General features: G+C 41.8%; 1 protein-coding gene across 7 annotated transcripts in view; it reads left to right on the top strand.

Annotated features, from left to right (window-relative positions):
* Positions 1-23,188, top strand: part of trim2a (tripartite motif containing 2a) — a 175,935-nt gene that overhangs the window by 150,190 nt on the left and 2,557 nt on the right. For 6 of the 7 annotated variants that reach the window (XM_039750271.1, XM_039750273.1, XM_039750272.1 and 3 more), the window contains exons 8-11: positions 652-819; positions 6,167-6,347; positions 15,497-15,567; positions 19,898-20,038. In XM_039750271.1, the coding sequence (XP_039606205.1) occupies positions 652-819; positions 6,167-6,347; positions 15,497-15,567; positions 19,898-20,038 (561 nt within the window). The remainder of the gene's footprint in view (positions 1-651; positions 820-6,166; positions 6,348-15,496; positions 15,568-19,897; positions 20,039-23,188) is intronic. The other variant, XM_039750274.1, reaches the window with a different exon arrangement.

Genomic DNA, 23,188 nt, shown 5'->3' on the forward strand with positions numbered 1-23,188 from the left:
TGTATGTATATATATGTATGTATATATATGTATGTATATATATATATATATATATATGTATATATATATATATATATATGTATGTGTATATATATATATATATATATATATATATATATATATATATATATATATATATGTATGTGTATATATATATATGTATGTGTATATATATATATATTATATATGTAGTATATGTAACTCACCAAGAAATTGACATGTGTCAGCCCAGTTTGTCTTAATGGAATAGGGGTAAACATGGCAGTTTTGAAACTGGGCTTCTGTAAATCACTTGGTGATTAGAGTGCATGTGAACAGACTCTGTATCTGTCTATTATATAGTGAATTATCTATCTAATCAGTACCTTTCATATCTTATCTGTAAAATTTTTTATTTTTTCTCCAGCCATCTGGAGTTTTTTGTTTTTCCTCTCCCCTGGCCATTGGACCTTACTCTTATTCGATGTTAATGTTGATTTATTTTGTTTTCTTATTGTCTTTTATTTTTCTATTCTTTATTATGTAAAAGCACTTTGAGCTACTGTTTGTATGAAAATGTGCTATATAAATAAATGTTGTTGTTGTTGTAAAATTAGCTCCATATAAAAAATACATTTTAGGAGGTTTTAAGACTTTTTTTTTTTATCATAGATCTTTTCAAATGACGGGCAGTTTAAAAACCGCTTTGGTGTGCGTGGCAGATCTCCAGGGCAGCTACAGCGGCCAACAGGAGTAGCAGTCCACCCCAATGGAGACATCATCATAGCTGACTATGATAACAAATGGGTCAGCATCTTCTCATCTGATGGAAAATTTAAAGTAAGTCTTAAAAGGTCTGATGGTTTGAATGTGTTGCATATTGGGCTCAAAGGGCATAGCATAAGAGACTGGCAGCTCATTGCCACTTGGAGACATTAGAAGTGACTCTGTTGTTTACAATTACAAAGAAATGTGCTAAACATTTATTTGTCAGATTTCAGTGGCTGTGTGCCACTGGTTGATAAGCAGCAAGTGTTTCTCACATCACATCATTTCAGCTTTTTGAGCCTAATCCAACAAAATTAAGAAAGAAACTTGATCAGAGGGTTGCCCAGAGGGGACTGGGTGGTCTCATGGTCTGGAATCCCTACAGATTTTATTTTTTCTCCAGCCGTCTGGAGTTTTTTTGTTTTTTCTGTCCCCCCTGGCCATTGGACCTTACTCTTATTCGATGTTAATTAATGTTGACTTATTTTATTTTCTTACTGTGTCTTTTATTTTTCTATTCTTCATTATGTAAAGCACTTTGAGCTACTTTTTGTATGAAAATATGCTATAGAAATAAATGCTATTGTTGTTATCAGAAAGAAGGAATCAGTTTGCTAGAGAAAAACAAAGGTTTTATCTAAAGTAAAAACAGTTACATTATACTTTATTTAACCCCAATGGGACATTAAAATTTCACAGAATCTCCAAAATAAATAAATAAAAAAACAAAAACAGCAACTGCTCCCTAAACAGACATAAACACTTATCAGAGAGCTGCTGCTGCTAAAAAAGAGGCTTGTCGATGGCAGTAAGATGAGGTCAGACCTGCTCAGATTGTACAATGGGTTTATATCCAAAGTCACTGACTGATATTTGAATAGAGCAGATCCAGTGTGCAGTGTCCATGAATGGAGCAGGCCTACTAGACACTCAGTTCCTTGTCTGAAATCCCCAGCATTCAGAATGACTCATCATTAAGATATTGGATACAGATCAAATCATTCTCATTCCTGAGGCAGACAGGATGATGTAAACTGAACTTTTCTGGGCAACGACATGGCGGACGAACTCAGCCTGCATTTCTGTGTCTGGGTCAAACATTGTACTTTTAATTGTATTCTCCTCTCTTTTGTCACCATTGCACATTCACAAAAAATCTCCAGTCCTCCTGTTGCTTTTTCCACTCTGTCTCATGAAACCCATCCAACATTAAAATAGTGTTTGAAATAAGGGGTGCAGGCCAGTTCTCTGCAGTACCTGAACGTGCTGTTACTTACCATGTGATGCAATAGCTCAAACAACTTCAAAAAGCAATAGAACATTTCTCATAATATGAAGTCAGGCCAGGTCTGAATCCTTTCCACCTTACTCCAGTCCTCACTTTGGATCTCCATATGAGCTTGGAAGTTTTATCTTTTCTCCGGATATTCGCCCTTTTCACTATAGAAAAGCAGCTCATCTGATAGGACATAACGAGGCACTTTAGGTGGCGGTGATCGCAGTGCTAGCAGGTAAATCTGGGAATGTTTAATGAATCCCACTTTATATTTCACAGACTTTACTATATTCTCAGATGTCATAGAGCAAGGAGTCCCAAACTCGGTCCCAGGAACCCACTGTGGCTGCGGGTTTTTTGTTCCAACCAGCTTCTGTTTTTAATTGGACTCCTGGGCTAATTAAATGAACTGTTATTTCTCAGATTCTGTGTTTTGGGAGCAATATAGAAATTAGAAAACTAAATTTGGTAAAAAAAAAAATAATAAGTAAAATGTACAAAGTAGTTATATGGTGTAAGAGCCATTTCCTAGTTACATAAGATTCATAAATGTTTTACTAAGTGATAGCGCATAATTTATGGGAGGTTCCTATAACCCCCATAAGCAGAATTGAATTGGTATATTCTAGCTATTTCTAACTCCTCTGACTAAACATTATTCTTAGTTAGTGATCAGCCTTGCCATGTGTAAGGTGTTGAGGGCACATGGTTTTAAACCGGGCCCTTTGAGTGTCTCAAGTAACATGTAAGACAAAGCACTTAATTGTAAGTACTGCGCTGTACGTTTAAAGCATACAGAAGAAGAAGTTAAGAACCTTTAAGTATACAAACAAGTTTAGAGAAGATACATTTACATTGGACTGCCAATACTGATGCTCTGTGCAAGAGAGGACAGAGCCGACTATACTTTCTTAGAAGTCTGGCGTCCTTCAACATCTGCAATAAGATGCTGCAGATGTTCTACCAGACGGTTGGGGTGAGCGCCCTCTTCTACGCGGTGGTGTGTTGGGGAGGCAGCATAAAGAAGAGGGACGCCTCACGCCTGGACAAACTGGTAGGGAAGGCAGGCTCTATTGTAGGCACAGAGCTGGACAGTTTGACATCCGTGGCAGAGCGACAGGTGCTGAGCAGACTCCTGCCAATCATGGAGAATCCACTGCATCCACTGAACAGGATCATCTCCAGACAGAGGAGCAGCTTTAGCGACAGACTGCTGCCACCGTCCTGCTCCACTGATAGACTGAGGAGACCCCACACTATGCAACTCTTGAATTCTGCCCTGGGGGGTAAACATTTTTATCAGTATGCTGCTGGAGTATGTGAATTTCCCCTTGGGGATTAATAAAGTATCTATCCATCCATCCTTTTTTTGCCTTTTATTCTATGTGTGTAACAACTTTATTCTTGTGAGGATTACTTGCTTTGAATTTCACTAAATATTTTAAAGCTAACTATTGGACTGAGAGATTTCTTTCGGCACGCATTTTACCTGTGCTTGAACTCGCCTTACACTCTGGCGGCTACATATGTGAAATGTATTTTTCTTTCAATTTAACATTTTCATCTTGGTTTTTCATTCTACTTTTCCAGGTGTTCTAATTGTTAAATTAATCCATTATTTACTAACTAGCTGTGTCAAAGTCAAGGCAAACTTTATTGTCATCTCAACCATATACAAGTATACAGATAGACAAAATTGTGAAGCTCAGGGTCCACAGTGTAACTTGAAGTGCAAATAATAAATTAAAAATAGAATTAAAATTTAAAATTAAAACACAAACAAGACATTGTGCAAAGACAAGACAAAGAAGTAGCATCAATATTGACGTGTAGTAAGCAATATGAACATTGATGCAATGTATGGTATTTGCAATCTAGATACATAAATATAGTCAATAGATATCTAAATAAATAATAGATATAGATAATACAGAAATTCTCAGTGTATGATAATAGTTGTTTAAGACATGTGTAAACAATGACAGGTTGAGAATGACTCACAGCAGAAAGTAAGTAAGAAAGAAAGTAAAAAGCCTGGGGGTTCTAGAAACTATTGCAACTGGCAGAAAAAAAATTGAAGTGTAGAGAAGTCAGATAATTGAAAGGAACTACTCTGAGCATCTCTCTCCTAGGAGGATTCATATTGCCGACATCCTTGCATCAATTGTGCATTAGCAGATAAGCGTCTTTGTCTTTCTTTGGAGGTTTTGTTTTGCTGATGTGCTCGCGTCGTTTCTGTATTAGCAGCTAAGCGAGTGACTCTTTCTTCGGATGTTTCAATTTGCTGACGTGCTCGCCTCGCTTGTGTGTCCTCGGAGGCGGAGCCCTTACCCCGACTCCACCTATCACTTCCGGGCTGGAAAGACAGACAGACAGACACACACTTCCACATGTAGATTTTATATATAAGATTAGTGGTAGTAAGACTGCACTAAAGTAGCTGCAGCCTTTCATGATTCAGTGTTGTTTGCCTGTGTGTCTGCTCTGCTTTGTTTTTATTTCTTATTATTATGAAGGGAGCAAACTGCACAGAGAAAAGACGAAATATAATGAAATCCAAAAAAAAGATAGATAGTTAAGCATTTAAATCTATAGCAAAAATAGAAATATTTCTAAATGTCTTATAAATTAATCTTGCTGCGGTACTTTCCTGAATGTAGAATAAGAGAAGAAAAAAAAACAGCTAATTAAATTAGATCAGTGTGTAAGGTTTCTAAACTCTTTTTGGATTCCTCCCGAAGAGTGTCCCGAAGTGCGATCACCGTGTTTGTGGAAGCTTATCAGTTGCCAGGGCAACCTCAAGCTCCCAGCGCTGTAGCGGCTCATCGCAAAAGAAAATACGAGTTGACCGCAGTTGCACTATAAACGCTTGCTGTCGATGGGTGATGCAAAGAACATTATAAATGCAGGGAACGGAATTACTTGGCCACGACCCTGCCTGATTGCTGTGTCGGTGTATAGGAGAATGGCAGATCCCGCTACGATAAATAACCACGCTGTTCCTGTTTTAAGCTGAATAAAAGCTGGTTTTGCTAAAGTACTGAGACTCAGCTTTGTGTTTTGGGGTGCAAGACAGGGACTCGCATGTCACAAGTGTTATCAATTGTTGTCACTGATTATGAATCTGGTTGGTACAAAAACCAGGTTTGGGAATACCTGTTACAGAGGTGTGCAGCCATCAGATTTTGTACACTCCCTGCAAGTTGGCATCTTGTTTGAGAGGCACTTGAGGTGGGTAGGTGCACAGGTCTGCATTGATAGCAGCATCTCTACGAAAATACATTCATAAAGGCTTGGTAACAAGCCAGAGACCAAATCTTAATATTATTAATTAAGAACATTGATTAATTACATTAATAATTTAAGGGAGAGAGCGAGAGCGAGATAGAGCTAGAGAGAGAGAGAGCTTTTGTAAAGGCTAATGCAAGTCCTGGCACCTGGAAGTAGTAATGAAAGAAAGTAATGAGAGTTAGTGTTAGTTGTAGATCTCCTTTAGTTTAGATAGATAGATATCTAGATATTTAGATAGATAGATAACTTTATTATTCCCAAGGGGAAATTCACATACTCCAGCAGCAGCAGGCTGATAAAAAAATAATATTAAATTAAAGAGTGATAACAATGCAGGTATAGAAGACAATAACTTTGTATAATGTTAACGTTTACCACCCCCGGGTGGATTTGAAGAGTCGCATAGTGTGGGGTCTCCTCAGTCTGTCAGTGGAGCAGGTCTGTTGCTGAAGCTGCTCCTCTGTCTGGAGATGATCCTGTTCAGAGGATTCTTCATGATTGACAGGAGTCTGCTCAGCGCCCGTTGCTCTGCCACGGATGTCAAACTGTCCAGCTCTGTGCCTACAATAGAGCCTGCCTTCCTCATCAGTTTGTCCAGGCGTGAGGCGTCCTCCTTTATGCTGCCTCCCCAGCACACCACAGCGTAGAAGAGGGCGCTCGCCACAACCGTCTGATAGAACATCTGCAGCATCTTATTGCAGATGTTGAAGGACGCCAGTCTTCTAAGGAAGTATAGTCGGCTCTGTCCTCTCTTGCACAGAGCATCAGTATTTGCAGTCCAGTCCAATTAATAACTTCCAGGAATAAGGTCATCCTAAAACATGTCTCTTTGTCTTTTTTTTTTTCTTCTAGAATAAAATTGGCTCAGGAAAGCTTATGGGACCCAAAGGTGTTTCTGTGGATCGCAATGGTCATATCATAGTGGTGGACAACAAGGCCTGCTGTGTCTTCATCTTCCAGCCGAATGGGAAACTGGTGACCAAGTTCGGTAACCGTGGGAATGGCGACAAGCAGTTTGCAGGTACACTTGATGGTAATACGTAAACCCCCTTTCTTGCCTCTTATGCTCTCTGATGCATGGGATTGAAGCATGGAGTGAAGAACTGGCATTGCGGGTGTGCATGCGCACAGGCTTCCCTTGTCATATTTATTACTGACTCATTAATGGTAAACAGGGGTTGGCAATATGGCTGAAAAAAATGATCACTGTAAATTATTTTGGACAATAGCAGTAATTGCTGGAATATACGCACAGTGATGCTTTCTGTTTTCTGTTACAATGTAGAACAATCCTAGAGAATGTATAAAGGAAGGAGATGGTTTACGTTATCACAAGTACTGAATGTACAGGAATTTGACTTGGTAGATTTGGAGCTGCTTATAACATTCCACAACGGGACATACTAATAACACAAATGGCATCACTTCAAAAAGAAAAACTCCATACAATGTTGCAGATTAGTGCAATTATAAAGGTGATGTGCAAATGATGATGTGCAAGAGAAAGTGTGAGTGTGTATTCACGTGCACACAGATACAAGTACATACACTGTACAGACACACCTTCATACAGTATACAACAGGACACATGAATATACAAAGAAGACGGGCTAAGTTACTGGTTTGAGAGGGTATGGCTCTGCGAAAGAAATGGTTGAGGTGTCTTGTTACTTTTAGTTTTAATTGACCTGAAGCGTTTACCAGAGGGGAGTTTTTGGGACAGGTGATGAGCTGTGTGACATGGGTCCGTGGTGATCCTTATAACACGGTTAGTGACACGAGATCTATACAGGTCTGTTACAGATGGACAACCACAGTCAATTATTTTCTCAGCAGAACTTACAAAATGCTGTAATTTTATTTTTGGAGTGTTCCATTGTTGGGGTGGAGTGGCGGCTCTGAGAATATCGATCTGCACTGGTAATCGAAAGGTTGCCGGTTCGAATCCTGTAAACGCCAAAAGTGACTCTACTCCGTTGGGCCCTTGAGCAAGGCCCTTAACCTGCAATTGCTCTATCCTGAGTATGACGTTAATCTGCATCCATCCCTGCTTGTAGGCCCTCCAACCTGCAGTGAAAAACCTGGGGGTTGGTGGCAGAATTGGCACTCTGGCCACCATAAAAAAAAAAAAACAACCTCACGGTGTTCCACTCCATCTGAATTAGTGTTACGACGCACAACCTCGTGCACCATAGCAAACGGTTTTACACGCTACATACAGCATTTCGCATCCGCGACAAACATGCATCTTCTTCACTCACGGACAATTATATGTTGCTCTCTCCAGAGTTCCATCTGTATCCTCAAACCCTCCTTTCCAGAAGTGTTCAACCATCAATAAATAATTATGCAGCGTTTGTTATGCCACGGGTTCACTATTGTGTTGTATTTTGCTCTCTCCAGAGTTCCATCTTTTCATTCGCTTACTGTTGTATTCTCACACCAACCCGTTTTAGACAACCGTGTCTTTCCAGAAGTGTTTAGCATTCAATAAATAATTATGCATGAGCTTGAGCGTGTGTCTAGGCGTGGGTAAGCCGTTGAACCCCATTCGGGCTGCAAACCGTGGAATTGCCGCTAAGTGCGACTCATACGCTCCCACTGTTTTCGTCCCTACCCTTTGTACACACCCCCCTACCACCTCGCTACTACCGTGGTCGGGTGTCTTGGTGGATTATATATAGAAAAGCAGCCAAAACCGCACAGAGCAATAAAACATCTACGTGAGTCACAGGTGCATCTGGACTGTGTAAAGACGACAACGACTCGGGTGACGAGTTGAAGGTGGGCACATGAGCGGGCAGTGCAGTCTGAACGAGAAATCAGCAGACTAGCATGACAGAGGGAGCTGAATGGACGTCCTTCTCTCCTCCCGTTCCACACTGCGCGACTGAGTGCCGTGCACCTCCATCCTCCATCTGGCAGGAGAAGGCGTGAAGGCGGTCCGCCAGTTTTCAGTCACGAACGATTGTGTGTTGGTTCGTTCCGTGCACTGTTATAATGTTGCTTTTCTTGCTGATTTATTACATTACCGATTTTTCAAATGTTAATTTTCTTCCTGTGCATATGGTACGCCGCGGGTTGGCTAGTTTTTTTTATTGTTTTATTTTATTAGTATTGTTCACATAGGTGCTGAACCTTTAACAGCTTCACAAATCCTTTCTTTATGTTATGTTACGCCATCAATGTGAGCCTCTCCCAATGTTCATTCTCCTCTTCCAGAGGAGGAATCGTACTGGCAGAATCTGAGCACTCATATTTTTTCCGTTTAAACGTTTCAGCCTGTGTGGAATATTCAGACCCGGACACAAACAGGCAGGCACAGAATGTCTCAAAGCACACACGCTTTATTGTGCAACACACAATAACAACACAAACCGTGCACCAACCACCAATGATACAGTCCTTTCGACTTCTTTCTTGCTCTCTCTGTTGCCTCCACTCCTCTCTTCCAAGCTCTGTCCACTTCCACCTGACTCCGGCTCCCGAGTGGAGTGTGGCGGCCTCCTTTATATTGCACCCCAAAGTGCTCCAGGTAGTGGTGGTCACAGACACCAACAGGTTTGGGCATCAAAGCCCTGTCCCTGTGGCCCCGATGCAACCCAGGGTGGCTGTCCCTTCACGTCCCAGGGAATGGCTTACCCTTCTGTTGGTCCCCTGCACCTCCAGGCTTCCCAACAGGGCACAATTCCTGGCCATCCATCACACCTGTTAATTATAAACATTAATACTAGAATCCCTGAAGCCTATAAAAAAAGTCGTAATCCCAGGCCACCTTAAATTTCCTTGCACCTCCTCCTCAGCGTCTTTTGTTTTGCAAATGTGTCGATCAGCACAAGCAACAAGCTGCCTGCTATCCTATTCCCCACCGGTGCAGCTGAAGTTCTCCCAGCTCAAGTCTGTTTATCTGGGTGTGAGGTACCTGGAGTTGTAGAGTGTAAATAATACAGGGCGATCAAAATTACGTTAATACTAATGGTACTGCTATGTATATACTTACATACAATTTTTGTGGACAATTTATGTGCCATGTATGGTCACATGTGTTGAACATGATGGCAAACCGGTTGAGACATTCCTGTAAATCATCTTGCACATATGAAGTATGTTTTGTGAATAAACTGTTTCCGTCATTCAAATGTTAACATAATTTTGACTTACCCTGTATATCGTTATTTGGAATACATGTATTTCATGTGTGTTCCATGTCTGCAACGATCTGTGAAAGCATAGGATGACACGAAATGTGAGAAATACTGATCACATACCTAAAACAGAAACTTTTTCCATGTTCTACTAACAATACCATGAAGTGTATAATGTGTGAAGACTTTAGTCCAAATATACAGTAATCCCTCCTCGATCGCGGGGGTTGCGTTCCAGAACCCCCCGCGATAGGTGAAAATCTGCGAAGTAGAAACCATATGTTTGTATGATTATTTTTATATATTTTAAGCCCTTAGAAACTCTCCCACACTGTTTATAAATATTCTCCGCACAGTTATACAGTAAACCCTTGTTTATCGCGGTTAATCTGCTCCAGACAGATAAATGAATTTCCACGAAGTAGGATTCTTTATTTATAAATCTAATATTTTCGCAGTTAGAGCATAGAAAACCTGTTTACGACCTTCTAAATACGTTTTTTAACATTATTAGAGCCCTCTAGACATGAAATAACACCCTTTAGTCAAAAGTTTAAACTGTGCTCCATGACAAGACAGAGATGACAGTTCTTTCTCACAATTAAAAGAATGCAAACATATCTTCCTCTTCAAAGTGGCGTAAGGAGCGGAGAATGTCAGAGAGAGTAAAGTAAACAATGAAAAATCAATAGGGCTGTTGCGCTTTTAAGTATGCAAGCACCGCGATAAAGCGGCAGCAATGAAGGGATCAATGTGAAGGTAGCCTTTCAGCATTTTTTACAGGAGCGTCCGTATCTTCTAAGCAAACAGCCTCTGTGCAAAAGCCCCTCTGCTCACATCTCCTCCGTCAAGAAGCAGAGAGAGAGAGAGCGAGATTAAAGCAAACAATCAAAAATCAATAAGTGTGCTTTTGGACGCACCTCGATAAAGCGGCATTTCTTAGAGGAGCGTCCGTATCCACTAGGCAAACAGCTTCTGTGCAAGCAGCACCTCTGCTCACACCCCCTCCGTCAGGCGCAGAGAATGTCAGAGAGGGTGAGATAGAGGCAGAGACAAGCAAACAATCGAGCTCCGCGCAGGAGGCATATCTTATAGCATTGAGGAGTTTTAGTTAATATGTAATACGTGCTCTGATTGGGTAGCTTCTAAGCCATCCGCCAATAGCGTCCCTTGTATGAAATCAACTGGGCAAACAAACTGAGGAAGCATGTACCATAAATTAAAAGACCCATTGTCCAGAAATCCGAATCAGCGAAAAATCCATAATATACATTTACATATGCTTACATATAAAATCCGCGATAGAGCAAAACCGCGAAAGTCAAAGCGCGATACAGCAAGGGATCACTGTATATCAAATAAACACGTGGGCTTTTATTCAAGAATATAACCAACACTATTGAATTAAAACATGAATGCTGCCAAAACAAAACAGTGCAATTCCAAATACACTGATATGACTTATTCATTTGTCGCTTTGTCACATGTCACTTTATTCACTGGTCCATTTGCATGTGTGATGTGTTTTTAGTTTGTCAGACGACTGGCACTGAGGTGTATGGTGGAGTGGAGCCACTCAGGTTCACTCTACTGGATTCATCTGTCAGTCTTATTCTGAACTTTGATTTCATGACATTCACGTCAGACTCGCAGAGCTACGGAGACCCAAACAAAGCAGACATTTTCAGAGCTGCTTGGTGAAGATTCTTAGTTACCTGGCTCTACTAAGCTCCTGAAATGCTGAAAATGCTGTTGAGACTTTAACTGCACGTTATTTTGAAGGTTTACTAATATATAATATATAAAATCCAATGTCTCTCTGTATGTCTGTCCGTTTTTCACGAGAGAATTACTTAACAGATTTAGATCGGGTGTTTTTCTATAATTTGCTTGAACATTCTGGTTGATTTTGCGACTTCTCTCATTTCACTTTGTATCTTAGTTCGCTTGCGGTAACGATTTATTTGTGCGAATCCGAGAAACACACGGCGAGCCGAGGGATGGGGCCTCCCTCAATCACTCACCAGCTTCGGGCCATGTGTCTTAACTTAGCTAGCGAACGAGAGAACAATTGAATTCAACTTTGTTTGATATTTAAAATAAAGTGTTACTTAGGTCTTGATGAGTTTGAGTCCGGGTATTCTCTTAAGTGTATGCCACATTGAAAAGATAAACTGCAATTTAGATTGTGGATCGTGATTTTGTGTTAAAAGGATCGTGATATGATTTTTTTGAAAAGATCGCCCATCCCTAATTTGACTAATCAAGTTTTCAAATTTATGTAGGATTCATTAACCCTTTGGCGAGCTACTTGGAAAGGGGTGGCGAGCTACCGGTAGTTCGCAAGCGTCGTGTTGGGAGACCCCAGCTATAATATAATAAAAACATACAATTGATTTGAGTCTGTAACACCCGGTGTAAATTTTGGCTACTTGTAAAAGTTAGCACTTGTGTTTTTTATTATTAAGTTTTAATCTGTCAGTAACGTTCACATGGGACAACAAACTTACCTCTCCCTCTATGAGTTGATGGTGTCTCCATTCTTTTCACAAGAGCAGCGATGGCCACAGTGGGTGCTGTGGCTGATGCCTGCTCAGAACGATTTGTTGTACCAGCAATCAAAGATACGATGTCCCGTGACCACTATCAGACTATCATGTGGCATTTGCACTTTGACCACAAAGACACCTGGGCAGAATGTGTGAAAAACGACAGATTTTTATTGCGATTTTGGACATCTGGCAACGTTTTGTTGAGAGTTGTGTTTTGAGTTACAACTCAAGGGCAAAGACTTTCTGAGTTTGAGGTCATAAAGCTTATGGAGTCCTTTCTGGACAAAAGCAGAACCGTAACAAACGGACAGCTTCTTCACAGTGCTTTTGCTGACTAATAGACTGCTGCAGTGCCACACAACTCTGCTTGGCACTATAAAGTAAAATGGGACACCTGCAGCTAAAGTCACTTTAGTACTTGAGCAATTCGCCACACTTGTGTTTAGATCTGGCAGTGCCATGCTCACAGTGTATGCGCCCAAAAAGAAGCCTTTCTGCATTCGGAGTACCATGCACCATAATGCGGAGTACAGGCATGATTGATAAAAAAAAAAAATGTTCAAATGGCATAGCTTTTTCAAATAGTGACGTTTTCATGTATGAAGGCATGTGTGCATGCGCGAGAGAGGCAGAGGCAGATTCGATCTCGTTCAAGTGGTTACTGGAATATAATATAAACACTTTTGCAAAGGTATAACGAAACAAGTGTGCTTTTATTCAAGAGTAAAACTGAATAATAAAAAATTCAAGTGGCAACAAGATACCAAGAAGACCTGATTCATCAGCATTTGTGTCTCTTCTTATATCCCTTCAGCCGTATCTTTTACAGGCCGCAAAACTTTACACCAGCTGTTACAGACTGAAAGCAAAGGCTTCTTAAACAAAACAAAGTCGAAACCAGAAGACAGATGGCAAACATCAATACCCGATACGCTAAGCAATCTCATACTCAAAAATAAAATCGGTAGCAGACTGTCAACCAACCAGCTCTTAACACGCTCGCTGTGCTTTGAATTGGGAAATGTTCTCGTCGAGCCTTAAACGTGTGACTTGTGATATCATGCTTTGTGACTCTTGTTGATCGGGGAAACTCGCCAAAGCGTTTATTGACCACGAGTTTGTCTGCTTCACTAGGGACCTTGTTTTTTTCCCTGAAAATTTGCCTTGCAGCTGACTTAAGCAACCATTTTTTTTCCCAGTGGCCCATAAACTGGGATTTCAATTTTGACCTTAATTGAAATATTTAGTTGTTTTTAAAAGCTTTTAATTATGCTTTAAATCAGATTTAATACAGAGTGTTCAACAAAAGGATAACAAGAAAAACAAAAGAGCGTTTTATTTCAGGTCAAAATTAAGTTTTTAAAAATTGGATTGTGTTTTTCTTAGTCTGATCCCATTTTTTATAAAACTGAAAACCGTTTCTGGTCTTACCTTTTATTTGTCAATGAAGTCCTTCTTCACAAAAATCTCCTTTATTTTCTTATAAAAGTCCTCCTTATTTTCTTTTAGTTTTGTCTTAATCTTCCATTTTTGGCAGTCAGTCGGAACAAAAAAAAAAAAAAAGAAATTGTCCGCTGCAGTGCGCTTGACTTTCTGTTATCGCTAACTTATTGGCGCCTCTGCGTAGAAGAACAGCAGCAATGGGCCCCCTTCAGTGCGGCACGGTACTCTCTGCCTTTTCACTGCAGCAGTAGCTCAGTCGGTAGAGCGGGTTGTCCAGCAATCAGAGGGTCGCAGGTTCGATCCTGGCTCCCGGCATGAGAATGCAGCTGTTGTGTCCTTGGGCAAGACACTTAACCTACCTTACCTGCTGGTGGTGGTCGGAACGATTGGTGGCACCAGTGTTCGGCAGCCTCGCCTCTGTCAGTGCGCCCCAGGGCAGCTGTGGCTACAAAGTAGCTTATCATCACCAGCGTGTGAATGGGTGAATGACTGTTGTGCTGTGAAGCGCCTATTGGGGTTCTTGAACTCTAGTAGGCGCTATATCAAATACAGGCCATTTACCATTTTACTGCGGTTTTATGTCCAATCAGCAAGACTAAATATGTCACACACATTCATTAAAGATATTATATTGGCGACATACAGAGAGACAGCAACAGGCACGCGCCAATTGCATGCATCAACCCAGCGTGTGAGGGACAGCGCAGACCGTGTTGAGGCGAGGTGAGACTCGTCCCTGCCGCACCTCACGTTACTCCCCTGTATTTGAACAGGAAGTGTGCAAATTTAGAGATTTTGACTATAAAAATGATCAAAGTTATTGGAATCATACAGAAAACAAATTTATAGCACAGACCAGTGGACACATTTATTTTATGCTATCCTTATTAGTTATTTTACTTTTCATGAACGCATGTCCCTACTGTGAAGCATGGTGGTGGCAACAGCATCATTCAGTGACCGTGTTTTTTAGTGACATGGACACAGAAACTTTTGAGAATTGAGGGAAGGATGAGTGCAGCCAAAAATAGGAGTGGTCCCTGAAGAAAACCTGTTCCAGAGTGCATGCCACCTTAGACTGGGACGACCGTTCACCTTTCACCACGACAATGACTCAAAGCATACAGCCAAGACAATGCTGGAGTGACTTTGGGACAAGTCTCTTCAGTGTCCTTGAGTTGCCCAACCAAAGCCCACAGAAAATGTGTGGAGAGACCTGAAGGTGGTCGTCCCATCCAATCTAACAGAGCTTGAGAGGATCTGCCAGAAAGAATGGGATCGACTGTCCCAATCCAGGTGTGCAAATCTGGTAGAGACTTACGAAGAAGATTCAAAATCTGGAACTGCTGCCAGAGGGGCTTCTAATAAGTTCTGAATTAAGGGTCTGTACACTTCCATGAAGGAGAGATTTCAGTTTTTGATTTTTTTAATGCATTTTCAATCCTTTCTGAAAACATACTTTTATTTTGTCTGCATGGGTTGTTGAGTGTTGATGGGCAAGAACAGCAGCTTTATCCATTTAAAAGTAAATCTACAACATAAAATTCACAGAAGGTGAAGGAGTCTGAATACTTTTTAAACATGCTGTATGCAGCATTTGGGGGGGGGGGGATGAAAGACATTAATTAGTCCCCCTCTTTATTCCTCATCCACCTGTTCCCTTCTGCAGCACTAAAATTACCCAACACACCAGAGAAGATATGGACTCCACGGGAATGCTGGGCTCAGACTTTATTAAAAATAACCAGCCATCTGCTCATTGTTGTCGAGGAGTTTATAATTCTCGATCTCATGTTATCGCCCACCCCACTGATAACTGCAGTACACATCAGTCTTGGGGGGGGCCCCCTGTTTATCTGTCCATCCATCAGTCTTCATAGCCACTATTCCTATGCTGGGCTTGGGCAGATTTTTAAATGGAATGCCTCAAAACATTTTTTGCATCTTTAAAAGCTTTTTATTATTATTATCATTAAATGAGTTATCAGTGTTGTTAGGGTATAATTGTTTACCTTGGTATTGTCATTTCTTTTTTTATTCAGGCCCTCACTTTGCTGCAGTGAACAATAACAATGAAATAATTGTAACCGATTTTCACAATCATTCTGTTAAGGTAAGGAGCTCCATGATCTTTTCTTAAGCTTTATTTACATTTATTTTGCATGTAACTTTTTGCTTCATTGGTGTAAAACAAGGTAAGTTGTTTTATGTTTATCTGAACAAAACTATTTTAAACACAAGTAATTATTTGCACTAATCCTTATTTAAGCCTGAAAAAAGGAAGTGTTGTCGTCTTTTGGAGCAAAGCTCTTGAAGTGCTGCTGCAGTAAACTGGCTGGATAAAGGAAGGGGGGGTGGGGTTGTGTGCCCGATGGTCCCCTGATAATTTGCTGGCATCAATCCGTGGCTGGCACCCATTGCCATCAGTATAAGCTCCAACTTGAAATGACTTTTTACTTGAAAAACTCGGAAATGGATGGGTTAGATATGTGACAGTGGTCCAGAGATCCTGAAAGAAATGTCCCAGTGTGGTGGATGGTATCCCGTTATCATAGCCAGACTTGCTCTGTTATGCCACTTTAAAGCTGCATCATTTAATCAATAAGCTAGTTGAGTGTTATGAACTTGAGAGTCACAAAACACACAAAGTCCTGAAAATACTCACAAGAGGGGAAAACCGTCAATCCAGGCTAGTCACACAAGAAGGGCACCACAGATGACGTGTGTGTTTACTGCTCACGGCTAACAAAAGCAGCTTCATTCTCGCTAGGTGCCCTTATTGAGTGCAGTAAAGAGATCCAATTATGTAATGAAAACTGGACGCGGCTGCAAATTGACTTTTTATGTTGGCAGAATCCTGTTATGTTTTAGGTTTGTACACCCACACCATACGGACAACTGGATATGTAGCGCCTCGCTGGTCAGTTAACACTAGAATCCTTGAAGTCTGTGGAAATATCTCTCTATTATAATAAAAAAAATCTTGGGACGAGACTTTTTATCCTGCGATGAGACACAACTTTTTGAAGAGACCTTTTGGAATGAAGTCCTACGAGACGGTGACTTTTGCCGTGAGATTCTTTCAAGTCACACCCTACTTACAGACACTTTCAAACAAGGCCACGGTTCTCTCCCCTCTCAGTCGTGTGAATGCTTTTGGCAGATACACTTCCTGCACACTCAGCTCTTATAATTTTTATCAGGACAATAATTTTATATGTTCTAGATGACACGTCAACGACTAAGCGAAGAAGAGAGAGCAGGGGCAAACATTCGAAAAAGTCGGGTAAATTATTAAAGATAAAGAAACGATATTCACTCACGGTCAGTTATACGTTGCGTTGTGACGATGTAAATCCAAACATGGAATCAAATTTCAATGTGATTTTGGCAATTAATTCCAAATATAGTTTTAACTGAAGTTTTAAAGTAAAAGTGAAAATAATACATATATAACAATTCCCATGAAAATAACATCCATCCATCCATTATCCAACCCGCTGTATCCTAACACAGGGTCACAGGAGTCTGCTGGAGCCAATCCCAGCCAACACAGGGCACAAGGCAGGAACAAACCCCGAGCAGGGTGCCAGCCCACCGCAGGGCACACACACCAAGCACACACTAGGGACAATTTAGGATCGCCAATGCACCTAACCTGCATGTCTTTGGACTGTGGGAGGAAACCCACACAGACACGGGGAGAACATGCAAACTCCACGCAGGGAGGACCCGGGAAGCGAACCTGGGTTTGCTTACAGCGCAACCACTGTGCCACCGTGCTGCCATGAAAATAACAATCTCTTTAAATTACATATCTGGTTAACCAAACCCGGGGGTTGGCGGGCGAGCGAGCGAAAGCCCCTAGTTCATAATAATAATAATTATGAATATTTTTGCAGGCTTCAGGGACTCTAGTGTTTAATGGCTTCCGTCACAGCAGGCATGATGGAGTGAAGCTTGGCTGTGATATTCCTGACCTGTCAGCCATTTCCATGAGAAGTGATAACAGGTAGCCGATATAAACTGACGAAAAACCAACAAAGTTCTTCAGTGCAAATTTGCAACATTGACCCTCTTAAAAGGGAACTAAAATAGCCTGTATATCATATTCATTGTTTTGTAGTGTAATATGTTCTTCACTTCAAACACACATTATAATAACAGCTCGGTGATATGAATTATTATACATGTGAGTTGTCATTTAGCTGGCTTGGCTGCATTTCCCTGCTGGATCGAGGGTGTCGTCATTTCCCAGTTTCTCCAAAATGTTGCATCAGAGTAGTTGTAAATAATATGCGTGTTTCCCCCAATCAAATTCTCTTTTATAAATCCAGACGTTTGCGTGGGAAGTTGCATATGCCCGTTTTAAGCCTCTTTTTGTGTGTATGCAAGCTTTATAATTGAGGCCCCTGGAGTGCGGTGTGCGGTTTTGGTCTCCATATTACAAAAACGACATAGCAGCACTAGAGAGAGTCCAGAGAAGAGCGACTAGGATGATTCAGTGTTGTATGAGAATTAAAAGTGAAAACCTATGGGGGTGTGTACTCTCATTAGCAAACAGCCTATTTATTAAAATAAAGGGTGGTGCACGAATACTCAACCCTGTGCACGGTAAAGGAGTGAAGATAGGAAGAAATTGCCACGCACAGCAATTCATTGTATTATAATATATCAGCTAGGGATCAGTCTCCCATGTATGGGCTGGCATTACATCCCGAGTTGCAGGGGGTATCTATATAAACGGCAAGCCTGCAAAGTCAACAGGCCTTTCCAGCTAGCCTGGCACAAGGAGAGCAGACCTTCTAAGGAAAGCGAGCCACGTAAAGAGCAGTGAATCCATCCGTTGCGGCACATGGCGCCAATGCTACAGTCTTAGTTCTGTTAATCTGAATGTCTCCTGGAGGGAAGGCCGGCCGGCTTCTTGAGCTGCATTAAACTCCTTCAGGTTGACATGTGAGCAATTTATGAAACAAATATGCCATTGTAAGCAGTCGTGTGAAATGCACAACTCAGCATTTGGTTGAAAGAGATGGTGTACAGGTGACGCTGTGAGCGAAGAAACGTTTCCCTCCATACTCGTTCACAAGGGGACGATTATCACAACAGACACCCTGAGGTCTGCTTTCATGAACGTGTTGCAGCCTACGCTGTTGGTGGAGAATATTTTAAATACAACCTTACACTACATTCTGTAAAAATAGCAAAAGAACTGCAAGTGTGTTACTGTCCTTTATTACTAACATCCATCCATCCATCCATTATCCAACCTGCTATATCCTAACTACAGGGTCATGGGGGTCTGATGGAGCCAATCCCTGCCACAGAGGGCGCAAGGCAGGAAACAAACCCAGGCAGGGCGCCAGCCCACCGCAGTTTATTACTAACAATAACTCCTTAATTACTTCCAGAGTAAAGCTGGGCTACTTTTTTGTGACCATTAAATAAGTCCAACCATTTATCAATTTTCCAAGCTCTCTTTTTCCAACATTTGTTGGGAGCATCAGGTACAAGGCAGGAAGACATCCTGGGTGGGCTTCACCTTCACCCACAATGACTCCTTTGTGTTACCAGTTTAATTTTAGCAATACAAACCGTAACTGTGATGCACATTGGTACACATCAGAGTTGAAGATGTCAAACAGGGAGAACCTCTGCAGATTCTTCAAGAAGTTATCTGGCTTGTGTAAATGAGTGAATGCTTGGTGGCACTGTTGCTCAACCTTTCCCCAACAGACAGACACACTGGGCACAGGTTAAAATCACCAAGAAGTAATTTAATTTTTTTCTTTTCTCTGTGTTGTGCCCCAAAGCACCTCCACCAGCATCAACAGCAATAAATACGCTCCGTACATCACTAAATTCTCTTCCACAACTCCCAGCAAGCTCTGTCACTCTCCCTCCCAACTCCGGCTCACCTGCTAGGTTCCCATCAGTCCTTTAAATAGTCTTTGTCCTGGCTTCTGTCCTTCTGACCACGTGACTGGCTGGCATTTCCGGGTCTAATAAAGAACAGGGATTTTCTTCAGCCCGGAAGTACTTTGGGGCTTCCGTCCTCGCGACTACCTCGTACTTCCGGGCCAAAATGAAAGAATATGTCCCCAGGTCCTTTGACAGCTCCTCCTGGCGGCACCCAGCAGGGCTGTGTGCCTGAACTCCATTTCCCATAGTGCCCTGCGGGAATCCGGTGTACCACTGCACTCCAGGGAAGCTGCCATCTAGCGTTTTGGAGGAAGCTGTGTCGGCAAGTAGCTGCCTTCCCCCATCCTTCTATTCCAGGGACATCCTGGCCGTCCATCACACTTGGAATCCAAAAACGGGTCTCTGAGGTTTCAACACTACCCACTGTGTAAATGTGCCACCTTTTTTTTTAAATGTGTTAAACTCAATAGTGAATTAAAGAATACTGTATCACAGAATAATTTTTTTATATATATGTGCAGGTGTTTAATCAAGAAGGTGAATTCCTAATAAAGTTTGGCTCCAATGGGGAAGGCAACGGTCAGTTTAATGCTCCAACAGGAGTGGCGGTGGACAGCAATGGCAACATCATTGTGGCAGACTGGGGTAACAGTCGAATACAGGTATACTGGGCTGTGGTCATTGGTGTTTTTTTTTAACCTTAAAGGTCAAATGTTATTTTGTGAAACGTGTGGAGGTTTCGGAAATCTCAGTTGTTTAGGGTGTATAATAAAATCTAACAAAACATGTCTGCCTTTTAGCAGTTTTCAGTCCTCCATGATTTTATATTGTGCCTTAAATAGTGACAGTGATACTGCACTGTATCGCTACCAAGACTCCCAGTGCCATTTGAGTGTGACACAGGTGGGCAAAAATTGAGCACCCTCACCAGGCCAGTACTAACAAGGCTGTGGGGAAGGATTCTAAATAGACAGACAGATAGATGTGAGAGGCACGATAGGTAGATACATAGATGTGAAAGGCACTATATAATAGATAGATAGAGAGTGTAGCGGTCGGCTGGGGGCTTTGCCCAGCCAGGACACCTGGAAGGACCAGGAGAAGGGACTATGCTTCCTCCATACCACGAGAGGGCAGTTGCCCTGGTTTGTATGGGGGCCACAGGAACTGAGCATGGAAGCTCAACCCTTATATATAGTGACAGCAATACTTCACTGTATCGCTACCAAGACTCCCATTGCCATTTGAGTGTGACACAGGTGGGCAAAAAATGACCACCCTCACCAGGCCAGTACTAACAAGGCTGTGGGGAGGAATTCTAAATACACTCACCTAAAGGATTATTAGGAACACCTGTTCAATTTCTCATTAATGCAATTATCTAATCAACCAATCACATGGCAGTTGCTTCAATGCATTTAGGGGTGTGGTCCTGGTCAAGACAATCTCCTGAACTCCAAACTGAATGTCAGAATGGGAAAGAAAGGTGATTTAAGCAATTTTGAGCGTGGCATGGTTGCTGGTGCCAGACGGGCCGGTCTGAGTATTTCACAATCTGCTCAGTTACTGGGATTTTCACGCACAACCATTTCTAGGGTTTACAAAGAATGGTGTGAAAAGGGAAGAACATCCAGTATGCAGCAGTCCTGTGGGTGAAAATGCCTTGTTGATGCTAGAGGTCAGAGGAGAATGAATGGGCCGACTGATTCAAGCTGATAGAAGAGCAACTTTGACTGAAATAACCACTCGTTACAACCGAGGTATGCAGCAAAGCATTTGTGAAGCCACAACACGCACAACCTTGAGGCGGATGGGCTACAACAGCAGAAGACCCCACCGGGTACCACTAATCTCCACTACAAATAGGAAAAAGAGACTACAATTTGCACGAGCTCACCAAAATTGGACAGTTGAAGACTGGAAAAATGTTGCCTGGTCTGATGAGTCTCGATTTCTGTTGAGACATTCAAATGGTAGAGTCAGAATTTGGCGTAAACAGAATGAGAACATGGATCCATCATGCCTTGTTACCACTGTGCAGGCTGGTGGTGTAATGGTGTGGGGGATGTTTTCTTGGCACACTTTAGGCCCCTTAGTGCCAATTGGGCATCGTTTAAATGCCACGGGCTACCTGAGCATTGTTTCTGACCATGTCCATCCCTTCATGACCACCATGTACCCATCCTCTGATGGCTACTTCCAGCAGGATAATGCACCATGTCACAAAGCTCGAATCATTTCAAATTGGTTTCTTGAACATGACAATGAGTTCACTGTACTAAAATGGCCCCCACAGTCACCAGATCTCAACCCAATAGAGCATCTTTGGGATGTGGTGGAACGGGAGCTTCGTGCCCTGGATGTGCATCCCACAAATCTCCATCAACTGCAAGATGCTATCCTATCAATATGGGCCAACATTTCTAAAGAATGCTTTCAGCACCTTGTTGAATCAATGCCACGTAGAATTAAGGCAGTTCTGAAGGCGAAGGGGGGTCATACACCATATTAGTATGGTGTTCCTAATAATCCTTTAGGTGAGTGTAGATGGACAGATAGATGTGAGAGGCACGATAGGTAGATATGTGGATGTGAAAGGCACTCTATAATAGATAGATAGATAGTAAAGGCACTATATAAAAGATAGATAGAAAACAGCAGTGTCAGATCAGGCAAGCGTGAACGTGACTGAGAGAATAAAACTGAATTTAAAAAAAAAGTGCTAACCTTTAAAAGTACTGTACATTTACACCGGCTGTTACAGACTCAAATCAAATGTATGTTTTTATTGTATAATAGTAACAATAAGAGCAGCTCACTACTCAAAATGGCCAGAATCGAACCTGGGACCTCTTGACTATGAGTCAGCAGTTCTTACCACTGCACCAGCCAAGCGGTTGCGTCGCCGTCATACCCTAACCAGATTTCTTTTTCATTGAATAAAATTGCACTTGTTTTGTTATTCTTGTACTTTTTGTGAAAGTGTTTATTTGATATTTGGACTTAAGTCGTCTACAGGATGGTAGTGAGACCAGTTATGTTATATGGGCTGGAGACGGTGGCACTGACCACAGAGCTGGAGGTGGCAGAGTTAAAGATGCTAAGATTTGCATTGGTTGTGACGAGGATGGACAGGATTAGAAATGAGGACATTAGAGGGTCAGCTCAGGTTGGATGGTTGGGAGACAAAGTCAGAGAGGCGAGATTGGGTTGGTTTGGACGTGTGCAGAGTAGAGATGCTGAGTATATTGGGAGAAGGATGTTAAGGATGGAGCTGACCGGTAAGAGGAAAAGAGGAAGGCCTAAGAGAAGGTTTATCGATGTGGTGAGAGAGGTCATGAAGGTGATGGGTGTGACAGAGCAAGATGACGAGGACAGAAAGGTATGGAAGAAGCTGATCTGTTGTGGCAACACCTAACAGGAGCAGCTAAAAGAAGAAGAGGACTTCAGTCTTCACACTTCATGTCAAAATTTTATCTTTAGTACTATTAACATGTAAAATGTTTCTGTTTTAGCTATGTGTTCAACATTTCTCGCATTTCTTGTCATCCTAAGCTTACCCAGATCGTTGTAGACACAGAACACATGTGAAATGCATGTGTTCCACATAACAATATATTATTTACCTTCTATAACTCCGGGCACCTCACGCACATAAACAGACTTGAGCTCTGAGAGCTTCTTTCCCCACTGAGTGGAGCTCTGTCAAGGCAGGGGAGGGGATAGCAGGCTGCTTGCTGCTTGAGCTGATTGACACAATTACAAAACAAAAGACGCGGATGGAGAGGCACGAAGGAATTAAAGGTGGGCCG

This window comes from Polypterus senegalus, chromosome 4 (assembly GCF_016835505.1).
Source record: "Polypterus senegalus isolate Bchr_013 chromosome 4, ASM1683550v1, whole genome shotgun sequence".
NCBI classification, from domain to species: domain Eukaryota; kingdom Metazoa; phylum Chordata; class Cladistia; order Polypteriformes; family Polypteridae; genus Polypterus; species Polypterus senegalus.